Genomic DNA, 12,405 nt, shown 5'->3' with positions numbered 1-12,405 from the left:
TCCTAGGTATTTTAGTTTGCAACACTTTCATCAAGGAAATGGGATGACATGGAGGGGTCAAACACAGCTCGTGGTGTTGAGGGCTCAACGCTCTGTATGTTGCTGGTGGTAGATCTTCATGTAGAAAGAGCACATTGTTCTCGTAGTGGATGGAGCTGTGTATCCTCAGCCATGCCGCGAGAGGTTGTCATTCAGATCACTAGCAAGGGCTGGGATACTGATATTTGACTCAGAGATCTAAAAAGATGACATCATTCGAAATCATCCCTTTTTGTATGTATTTATCAGACTCCCTCTCAGGAAAGAATTTAGCATAGACTAATTACAGATAAAAAGACACACAAGATGAATAAGAAAGGAGATTAAGAATAGCTAAATGAAAAAAGTTAAAGAAATGGAATAGCAACCTTTAGAAATTTTGATAACATGTGAATTTTTCTTACCAGTGCCTAATATTAATTTCAATGTTTCTCTCGGTTTACTCATTAAGAGATTTTTTGAAAGCCTGGTTTTAATTTCTGCACAGGTAATATATTGTTTCAACCAGTTAATTTTCTTCAGATAGTATTTATTGGCAAAACCACAGAGAAACTAATTATGTTATGCCATGAGTCATTTTTTTAAAGGCCAGTACTGTTAGGTTTCCTGAGAAGATCCTTCTGGAGAATACTTATTTGAACATAATTCTGGGTACTGTGGCCGTCAGCCTTTGCAGCTAGTATTCTAGACTCAAGGCCCCACAGGCCAGCCACAAATTCCTAGCAAAATGTTTACTTTCAAGACCAAAAAGACGCAGAATGAAAAGTGACCATTGCTGCCTGACTGTAGAATTGCCCACTCTTACAACTCTTCTGATAGAAATTCCCTTTCTGCTGTTACAACAAGCAGTAGGGACTAAAATGAAACCCTATTTGACTTATTTTCTATGAACCAAAGAAGTAGAAGGAAGAGGAGCAGTTGGAAGTGACAGAGAACCAAATTTCAGTTGAACCCAAGAAGAATTTTCTAACAGTTATAGATGTTCAAAAATGCCATTTGCTTCCTTGGGAAATACTGAGTTTTCTGCCTTTGGCAATGTTCAATTACAAGGGCAGCCCCTTGACAAGGTGTTGGTGCAATCAAGCATTGGCTAGATGTCTGGACTTCATACATTACAAGGTGACAGTACCCTTGAAATCTTGAGATCCTATATTGGCAGGGGGGTGGGTGGCTTGTAAGTTCATCAAAATAGATCTAAGGCTAATCTTACCTGAGACCAATATTTCTGATCAATATCATGATATTAAACACTTTATGAAGTTGCAGACTTGAGAGGCTTTTTTTTTTTTTTTGGTGAGGCAGATGGGCCCTGAGCTAACATCTGTTGGCAATCTTCCCCTTTTTGCTTGAGGAAGATTGTCGCTGAGCTAACATCTGTGCCAATCTTCCTCTATTTTATATGTGGGGTGATGTCACAGCATGGCTTGATGAATGATGTGCAGGTCTGCGCCCGGGATCCAAACCTGTGAACCCTGGGCCGCCAAAGCAGAAAAGCAGAGCCCACAAACTTAACCACTGCACCACTGGGCCGACCCCTTGAGAGACAATTCTTTTTTTTTTTTAAAGATTTTGTTTTTTTCCTTTTTCTCCCCAAAGCCCCCCAGTACATAGTTGTATATTCTTAGTTGTGGGTTCTTCTAGTTGTGGCATGTGGGACGCCGCCTCAGCGTGGCTGGACGAGTGGTGCCATGTCTGCGCCCAGGATTCGAACCGACGAAACACTGGGCCGCCTGCAGTGGAGCACGAGAACTCAACCACTCGGCCACGGGTTCTGGCCCCAAGACAGTTCTTAACTTAAGAGTATATTAACTTACATGCAACCTTAGAAAACCCTGTACTGACTTTTACTTTAACAGCTGAAAAAAAAAGGAAGAATCAAAATTGGAAAACCTCCAGAAATAAGAACACTATTATCAGTGTTTATTGGCTAAAGTAATTTAGCAAATTCATAGAAAATAATTTTCCCCTTAAGTTATAAGCTCAAGGATTTCAAGAAAATCTGGCTATAGTATTTACTCAGTTTCATGAAGCTCAATTCCTTGTAACTGTAACTACATTTATTTCCTATATTAACTTTACTTACTTAACGATGCCTATTCATCTTCCTAAAATGTGTTTTGTTGTGTTTTTATAGGCTGTGCTTTTGAAATTCTCACGTTTTTAAAAAGTCAAATTAGGCTTAAAAGAAGACAAGAAATTCAGGGAATGAGAGAGGGCTGGGTAGCAGCCGGGAGGCACAGGGAACTCCAGAATTCTCAAAGAAATGTGTGACAAAGCAGCAGGTCTCTGAAGACCGAAGTGGTGCCCCTCCTCTCCTTCAGGGCCTGTCTAGGCCTAAACTTGAAGAATCTGATCTTGGATTTGGGGCCCACCTCCCGCAGGTGGGGCCGAGACAGAACATCAACACTTCAGAAAGTTCGTCTTATTTTAGTGTGTGTATATATATATATATATATATATAAATCTATATGCATAATATATATATTATATATATAAAACTATACTATATAATCATTATCATGGTACTATAGGGCACAGTGCAAAGTCCAGAATTTCTCTGAGGGGAAAATGGGCTGGAAAGGGGATGACTGAGAAGGATATTTGTCTTCAAGCTACAAATGTGATCCAGAGCTTTGTTTTCACTTTTGTTTTTAGGGGCAAGGGAGGATTGGGGGATCGGCTTGGGTGAGTGAGTGATAAGAGATATTGAGAGAGGATACGCATCCTCCACCTCAAGTCACTCCCCCAGTTCTTCTCCTGGTTGGGTAGAAAGGAATTTACCTCTTGGGTTTCTTTCCTTGAAAAAAATGTGGCCAGAGTCACAGATATGTTCCTTACCAAGCCCTGAGTTGCTCTGATGATGAAACAAGATGTATGTATGAAAATATGCTTTGGAAGCTCGAAAGTATTGCAAATATTCACCAATACTACTGTTAACAAACATGATGCTGCCGCTGAACCTGAATCTTGTGTAAAGGGCAGGCAGCCTCATCTGGCGGAAGAGTGGGTCTTGATGACTCAGGATGACTTGATTCTTCCCTTTCTTGTGTCTTATGTGGGCAAGTGCATTAATACCGCTTCCCAACTGTAAAATGGAAATAATACTATCCATTTGTGAGTTTGTCATCATCGCATAAATTGTTAAAATTCTTAAAAGTAAATAAAAGTCCTTGACACATCCCCAGCACAATTTAAGTCCTGAAAAAAATGAGTCCCATTAACATTATTACTATTTTGAAAGCAGTAATACTGATATTACAATGTCCTAAATCTAAAAGGATCTCAAAGGATTGCACTCGCTCCTGTACGTAACTGTAGATGTCCAGCTCTGTAGGGGAGGCTACACGCCCTGGATCATTTCTGTCCTAGTGGTAACGAGCACAGGTTTTGCTACAATTCCTCTCCTATGCTACCTCTAGAACCCATAGGAATTATTGGGCTCACCTTGAACAAATTTCCTCAGGACTTAGGACTCAGCAAATATTAGAATCCCAGGAGCAAAAGTTTATTATTTCAATAGAATATATTGTAATGTTTATTTGTAAATCCCCCAACACAGGAATAAAAGTTATACACTTATACTCCAGTTTGTTCAAAATAATTATAGATATACTCAATAGCATACAATAAATGAAATCTGAGATAACCTCTAAAGATAGCTCTCAGTTAGGAATCAAGACAAATTTTATAAACAAAAAATTAACCCTGTGACAAAATTATGGAGAAAATAAAAGAATATTTTTAGTTCTTCCGTTTCTTTCACTTTTATTATAGTTTTGTAGGTTCTTTAACATCCCAGTTAAAATGAATTTCAGTGCGTTACTTAGACAAGTGGATGAAAATCAGTAGATTGTGTCAAACTATACTAAGCCAAATTAAAACCATGTTGAGGAAGTCATGTGAATTTAATTATGTTAGTCAAGCAGTGTATTGGGAACTGCTGTAATATTTCTCTACATGAACCATAGTAATATGGTAAATTTTCATTCTTTTACAAATAGGAGAAAAAGTCAATCAGAATGAATGATAACCATTTTATAAAATAGATATAACTTTTTACTTTCTAGTAAGTAGAATAAACAACTCAGACTAAAAAACATAGTATCTAAGTCATTGGAGAACATGGTTTGCTGACCAGATTAAGTTGTTTAATTAACATATGAATGGTTGCCATGAAGTTTCAGTGTTTTTAAACACAGATTGTCCTCTGATGCAGCTTAAATATTTCCCTGGTCTTCTTTCCACTATTAAGTTGCGCTTTTTTTCCTGAAGAAAAGCTTTACTAAGCAAAGATTACTTGAAAGCTCGATCCTCTCCAAAGTCTCACAAACTGTGAATTAATGGGAAAAAAAAATGTTGTTTACTGTACTGGATAAATAAAATGTTGAATCAAGTCATTTTTCATTGACCGTGTGTGGGGAAGTAGATTTAAGGTTATTCATATTGAACACTGAATCGACTAGTTTGACATTGATTGTTGTTACTGTTATTAAGATTAGTTTGGGGTGGAGTTTCTTTCTTTTTCTTTTTTTTCCCCAAAATTGACCAATAAGTCTATTCCCTCACTAATTGACTACTTCCGGCCAGACTCAGGCAATGAAGTTCTAATTGTCAAGTTGGTTGCTTCCGTCAGCCTGGTCTGACTGTAGATTCTCCTTTTGAAACACGTCTTCAGGAGATTTTTGCATGTGAAACAAAATTGAATTCACCCACACATTTTCATTAAATGCCCCAAGAAGGAAATTATTATGAAGGCTGTTCATTCAGAGGAATGTTATTACATGATATAAATAGCCAAAGGAGTTCTAATCAGTGCGCCTGCATTGCTAAGAAGAGAGCCTTTTTTAAAATGCTAACAACCATCTACAATTTAAAATAAATGAGTCTATCAGATTGTCAAAGGTTTTTAAAAATTGATAAAAACTAATTTTGGTGAGAGTGTGGGGAAAAAGGCACCCTCTGTATCATTATTAGAGATGCAAATTGGTTTATTCTTTCTGAAGGGCAGACTGGTAGACTGGTAGTATGTTGAAAAAGAAAAATTAATGTACACCCTTTAACAGAAGGAACCCATCTCTGGGAATTTTACCAAAGGACTATTCATTCAGCTGGGGAGAAATCTTAATACAAGGATGCTCAGTACAACATTGTTTATAAGGGAACGATCTGGAAATAGCCAAATGTCTAAAAATGGATAACAGTGGGTACAGTAAAAGAAAATTTGGTAGGAAAATACCAAGGGATATTGTGGCACCATTAAAAATTGTTTAGGAGATTCAAATTTATTGCCATGGAAAGAGGTTTATAAAATATTATTGAGTTAATTAAAGTAAGTTATATGAAAAATGTGGTCAGATTAACGTGACATTCTGCATGTTGTCTGTGCATCTACAGATCTATGAATAAAGAGAGCACTGAGAAAGATGTTTCACAAAAAGATGAGTGCTTCTGTTGCTGTTGTTTGCATTTTTCTGCACTCAAAAACAATTTTTAAATGAAATAAGAAAAATGCTAGTAATAGGTAAGAATGTTTGATAACTCTGAAAATAGAAAGATGAAGCGTTGTTCCTCAAATAAGGCTAAAGGAAGAAAACATTTGGAAAATTTTTCATGCTAAAATTTTTGTTCTAATTTAATCTAATTCATTAAATGATGAGAGTAACACAGTTTCATTGTAAAAAAAGTTAATACAAATGTTCATAAAATGAAGCGAAATTATGAGTGTATTTTTATATTAATATACTCAAATGAATTTATACATACACAAATGCATCATTTATTTCTTCAACTTACTTTTTAATATTTAACAATGGATCTTAGAAATTGCTGTATTTCAACACATATAGAACTCCGTAAAATGTATCCTATGAATGTATTATAATCTATTTAGCCATTTCTTATATCATGGATATTTGTTTCCAGGTTTTTGCTAATAGAAACAATTATTATAAAATTTCCTGATTGAAAAATTATATACAAAATTATTGGTAGTTTCTTGAATGCATTCATAGGTGGGTTTTGGTTTCCATTTAACTTGATTCCTCTGGAATTTATTTGGATATAAGGAGTGAGTTAGGAACCCATTTTTAGTTTGGGTTATTTTTTCCCAAATTAGCCAACTTTTTTTTTTAAAGACTGGCACCTGAGCTAACATCTGTTGCCAATCTTCTTTTTTTTTTTCTTTTCTTTCTCCCCAAAGCCCCCCAGTACATAGTTGTACATTCTAGTCGTAGGCCCTTCTGGTTGTGCTATGTGGGACCCCGCCTCAGCATGGCCTGATGAGCGTGCCACGTCCTCGCCCAGGATCCAAACCGGTGGAACCCCGGCCACCGAAGTGGAGCACATGAATTTAATCACTCAGCCGAGGGGCCAGCCCCCAAAGGTGTTTCTTGGAAACACTCATAAAATTGATAACTCTCTAAGGAGATTTATCAGGAAGAAAAGACACAAATTACCAATGTTAGAGGGGAAAGACATAACTACAAATACTAAGATATTGAAGATGTTAACAATTGTCAAGCAGTAAATATGAAAATTTAGATGGAATGACAAACATAACTTATTAAAACTATGCAGAAATAAGTATAAAATCTGACTGATCCTATATCTATTCATTGTATCTGTAGTTAAAAATCTTCCTACAAAGAAATCTCCAAGCCCAAAATTCTTCTAAGCATTTAAGGAAGAGAACAGAAACTTGTTGTTTGAAACTTGAATAACTTTAACAATACAACCCAGTAAAGACTACACAAGAAAAGAGAATTAAAAGCCAGTCCTCCATGATATAGTCACAAAAACCCTAAACACAATATTAGCAAATTAAATCCAGTGGTGTATAAAAACGGATAATACATCATGACCAAGCAGGGTTTATTGCTGGAACACAAGACAGTTTTAACATTTGGAAATCAACTAATGTAATTAACTACATTAAGAGAATGAAAGAAAAAATACCATATGATCATCTTAATAGGAGAAAAAAAGCATTTGATAAAAATCAATGCATTCTTGTTGTTTTTTTTTTTTAATATCTGTTCCTAGTAGACTAGGAATAGAAAGTAACTTCTTTAATCTGTTAAAGAGTTCCTGTAAATTTAGTAGAGATGTATTGAAAGTTTTTCCTTTGAGACTGGAAATAAGACAAAGATACCCCTAACGCCACTTCTACTCCGCACTGTGCTGGAGGTCTTAACAAGTGTAATGAGAAAAAGATGCAAAAATGTATAATGACTAGAAAGAAAAGAACAAAACTATTTGAAAACAACATAATTGTGAAAATCCAAAAGAATCTACTGATAAACTATGAGAAGTATTAAATCAATTTAGTAAGGCCCTGAATGCAAGATCAATTTAAAAAATCAATTATATATGTGTATCTAGCTATAAACAATTAGAAAATGAAACTTGAAAAGTGTACTATTTACAATAGCAACAAAGAACATCAATATCTAGGAATAAAATTGACAAAAAAATGTGCAAAATCTTTATACCAAAATTACTGGGAGAAATTAAAGGAAACAAAACTAGTTGTAAGGATATATATGATGTTCATGGATTCAAAGTTTCAATACTATAACGATGTGCATTCTATCCAAATTATCTATAAATTCAATGCAATTCCAACTAAAATGCCAGCAGGTACTTTTTGTGGAAATTGCCAAGCTGCTTCCCAAATTCAAATGGCAATGTCAAGAGGCAAAAAGTGTGAATTTGAAAAACGGCAACAAAACCAAGTATTGGCAAATTGTGAAGCTACTGGAACTGCTGACGGGAATGCAAACTGGAACGACCGTTTTTGGAAAACTGATTGGCATTATGTCCCAAGAATTCTACAGAAATCCAAACATATTTATAGCAGCAAAATTCATCATAGCCCCAAACTGGAAACAACCCAAATGCCTATCAATAGTAGAATGAATAAATAAGTTGTGATATATTCGTATAATGAAAAACAAAATGAATGACTTCCGCATACAACGACATGAAGAATCTCACAAACACAATGTTGACTAAAAGATGACAAATACAAAAGAGAACATGTTGTCCAATTCCATTCATATAAAACTGAAAAACAAGGAAAGCAAATTTGTGATGCTAGAAGTGCTAATAGTAGTCGCATTGGGGCATGAAGGTAAAACTGGGAAGGGGAACAGGAGGAATTCTAGGGTGCTGGGAATATCCCCTTTCTACTCCTAAATTTTAAATTATGATTCATACACTTTTCTGGGTGATTATGCTTCAATAAAAACATTTATAAGCGTGCAAAAATAACCAGAAAAATTCTGAAGATGGAGTATGGGAACAGTCTAGATCCATGACATATTACAGTGTATTACGGATCTGCATCAGTTAAAAAGAATGTGGTACTGGTGCAGGAATAGATGACAATAGGAACAAAGAACAGGTCTGAAAATGGACCTAAATGGAAAATGGAACCTTTGTACCACGTGTTTGTAAAGTTACTTGTAATTTTGGTCAGTGTTCGATTTCAATAAACTGAGTGACTAAACCAAGTTAAAAATCTGGGTATGCAAAGGAAGCAGATCTCTACAACAAATATTGAACAGGTCCCCATGGCAAATGCACAGGATAAAGTCCCATCACATCTCAACAACCAGCAGGAAAAACCCAGACTTTCCCCATAGACTTTTCTTCTCCCTTTAAGGTGAGGTATAGATTAAAATTGGGTAGTGGTGGGCAGGAGTAACAGACTTTCTTGCCATCTGAAAAAGGTCAACAGGTTGACTGCACACCCTTTTGTTTATAATCTACATTTGGTCAGAAGAGGTATTTTGTTCTGTCTTTTTTTAAAGTGGGGCAGGACTATAAATGAGTATGTATCATTTTAAATGATAGACACCCAGCCTCAAATCGAAAAATGGTTTCTTGGTCTCTTTAATTCAAAAGTCAGAGGGTAGATTTTGCTTTGGGAGGGATTTGACACAAAAGGTGAAAACAGCGTCATCAAGGCGTGGCTTCTCTCTCCAACAGCCAGCCACCTCCCCCGTGACCACAGATGGCTAGCAGCAGCTCCCCAGCTGCACCCTTCTGATGTCTCATACAGTGAAAAGGTGGAGGTCTTTGTCCCAGCATTGTTTGCAAAGGCCTTGTTGTATTTCTTTGGCTCCTAGTGTGTCGCACCTATTTCTGAACCAACACTTAGGCTGAAGAAAGTCATTGATTTGAGTGATTTAGTCCTAAATCACATATTCCATGTCTGAGTTATGGAGGAGTCAACCCATGGGCTGAGAGTAGGGAAGGAGGTGGGCTCCAGAGGGAAATTGGGGTGTAGCCTCCAAGAAGAGGCTGAGTGGATCCTAGATGGCAAAATGTCACCTCTAGAGTAAAATATGCTTTGGATGGGTATGGGAGGAGAGGCCCTGTGAATTTAACCTTGGCATGCATTCATTAGCGTTAGAAACTGCATGGCTGCTATGGACTGAACGTTTGTGCCCTCCCCTGCAAGTTCATATATTGAAGCCCTAACCCCCAGTGTGATGGTATTTGGAGGTGGGGCCTTTGGGAGGGAATTAGGTGCTGAGGGTGGAACCCTCATGAATGGGATTAGTGCCTTTATAAAAAGAGACGCAAGAGAGATGATCTGTCTCTCCACCACGTGAGCATACAGCAAGTAGGCTGCTATTTGCAGACCAGAAGAGGGTCCTCACCAGAACCCACTCAGCCAGCACCTTGATCTTGGACTTCCAGCCTCCAGAGCCATGAGAAATAAATTTCTGCTGTTTAAGCCACCCAGCCTATGGTATTTCGTTATGGAAACCCGAGCAGATTAAGACAGTAGCCAAATTTCGCTTTTTGAAAAAGCAAACATATAATGAGGTAGAAAAGTGTTGCCCGTCCCCTGTATGTGCCCCCATGTTTTCAAGTTTTCCGTGGTTCTTTGGGTGTTTGTGTAGATGAGATGGCCTAGAATGTAAAATGTGTGCTCAGGATAACTGGTGATCACTGCCACTGCAGAAAGACCATCTTGTACCAAAGGAGCTACGACTTTTTTAATCCTTTCTTACTGTTACTGGTTTAAAATAGTGTTTCCGACAAGGCTCTGCTTTTCTTTCTGTCAACTGTCAGTGAATAGGCATTGGGCATTATTTGTGGGGCTCTAAATACATTACATGAAAAAATAATGAGTCCTTAAAAAGTCAAGAGAAATGCCTCCCGGGACGTTCACCTACCATGGTGATTTATGTAGGTTTGGGAGTGAAGTTTCAGAAACTTCCAGATGAAAAGTCGGGAACATAAACTAAAGCCTCTTCCAACTCTGCCTTCGTTGTGGCCCCGGACACATTTCCCTCTCACTTCTAATCGGGAAGTTGGAGGACGTTTTTCATGTTCAACTTAAATTGTTTAGTTAATGGACTAAGAACGACTCTGGGAGCATCCCTCAGCATAGCATGTTATTACTCCATTCCTCTGACTGGATTTGATGTATCTATTGTGTTCTTGCTGCATAAGCTGATCCCTGGGATTAATCATTTTCTTTTCACCAGCTAGAATTGTAGACATTTAATGGATATACCTACATCAGTCAATTTAATGAGTCTCGTTGTCTAGGGTTTGAAACATACTGGTCATTCTGATGCTGAAATATAATCGACATTCATCCTTGTTCCCAGTTTCCAAGCTTTCCAGGTTTGTCCCTGCTTCCTGCCTGAGGAAAGTAATTTAGCTAGAGCTTTTTTTTTCAATTTAGTTCTTCAGGGCCTAGGAAACCAAGTGCACCTGCTAGGTGATGTGAGGAGGGGCCAAACGACCTTTGCTTCATTTACTCCAGTACACCTGGAGCAAATCACACAGCTTCGGTTTCTAGAACAGGGAGTGTTCTCTCATCCTCGTAGGAATTGTTCCATGGAGGATCCTGCTGGTTAATATCACCCAGGGTATCTCTGGCAGCCTTGTGGTTGGAAAGGAGGATGGGATGTTGACATGGCTGTGGCATCTGTCACTGGGTAAAGAGCCAAGGGAGAGTCAGCTGGCCTGACAGGATAGGCAGGGGTCCCTGCGCCCTCCAGAGGCTGAACACAAGGCCAAAGGGCTGCCTTCCCAGATAAAGGAGGATCACCCAGTGACCAAATACAGTTACAAGATATTAAGTGGACTCAAACCTGAATCATAATTAATAACTTTTGTTTCTGTTTTGTTTTCAGTTGTTTGAGTTCATGAACTTCTTGGCTGAGAATGTCATCTTCTGTTACATGGGCCTGGCGCTGTTCACGTTCCAGAATCACATCTTTAATGCTTTGTTTATACTCGGGGCCTTTGTATCCTTTGAAATACAGAATATGGGGTGATGACGGAAGAGAACAAACTACTGACTTTTACTGATTGTTCTGTTAAATTGTTAAAGTAATTTCCTCAGGTTTGCTGCAACGCTCAAATTCAAGGCTAATATGTGATTTCTAGTTAGCGGAGAAAAGCATCCTAGGAAATTGGAGCCTTTATTAAATGCTTATGGTTCAGGTAGGAGTTCGGAAAATATTGAGAGAAATAAAGGGGGAAAACTAAAGGAGAATGACATTTTTTGAATATTCAAAATATGTTTAACTAAATTATGAACTATTTACATAAAAATTATGTCAATCTACTCTGTATAAAGAAATATATTTAGTCTGCATTAGGGTGTATCAGAACACAGCCAGGATTATTAAGCTTTAGAAATGTTTTCATTACAAAATAGTAAAATCTGTTTTCCAGGGAGGACTTTGAAAACAGCATGGACAGAGTAAAAATCAAATGAAATTAGCATGATGGATGGGCTTTGAATATCTTAAGCATTGTGCACATGTAAGATTATTTTAATAAGTTAGCCCCTTTCCTATAAGTAAGAGGACAGATAAAATCGAGGCCTCACTTCCATGCAGAGGACTTTTCCAGCTCTAGGCCTGAGGTACAGGCATTCCCAGTGGCAATGGATGTCTGTCTGAAAGGCTACTGAGCCACTGAGGATGTCCCCAAGGACAGTCAGCAGCTGTTGACCTTCTTTTCACTTGGAAAATGGGCAGGTGCCCCCTCAGATCACAGGCACGTGATCTCAACGGCCGGGAGAGCTGAGCCCTCTCCTTAAGCCCTGTTCCCACAAGCACCTGCATTCGCCTCCTGCTCTCTTTTCACTGAGCTTTCAGCCAGACCCTCAAATTTCATCCAAAATCTGGATCTTAGAATCCTCTTCCCAAATCGCTTCATCGCATTTGAGGGCAAACTAGCATAGACAGCCTGTCAGGGAAGGAGTCCAAGACAGCAAAAGGGGAGAGATGACTACCACCAATATTTTCGTAGATTTTAACCAGTAAAGCTTGGATTTAGTAAAATGCCTCTTAAAGCAGTAGTTGTATTATACATTTAGACAGGCAA

The 12,405-nt window shown here is 37.9% G+C and overlaps 1 protein-coding gene across 1 annotated transcript in view; it reads left to right on the top strand.

Annotated features, from left to right (window-relative positions):
• SLC9A9 (solute carrier family 9 member A9) overlaps positions 1–12,405 on the top strand; it is a 511,724-nt gene that overhangs the window by 296,681 nt on the left and 202,638 nt on the right. Inside the window, exon 10 of the mRNA XM_014852057.3 lies at positions 11,202–11,315. Within this exon, the coding sequence (XP_014707543.2) occupies positions 11,202–11,315 (114 nt within the window). The remainder of the gene's footprint in view (positions 1–11,201; positions 11,316–12,405) is intronic.

The sequence above is a fragment of the Equus asinus genome, chromosome 21 (assembly GCF_041296235.1).
Source record: "Equus asinus isolate D_3611 breed Donkey chromosome 21, EquAss-T2T_v2, whole genome shotgun sequence".
Classification (NCBI taxonomy): domain Eukaryota; kingdom Metazoa; phylum Chordata; class Mammalia; order Perissodactyla; family Equidae; genus Equus; species Equus asinus.
Note: the sequence above shows the minus strand (reverse complement) of the source record. Positions and strands in the feature narration are given on the sequence as shown.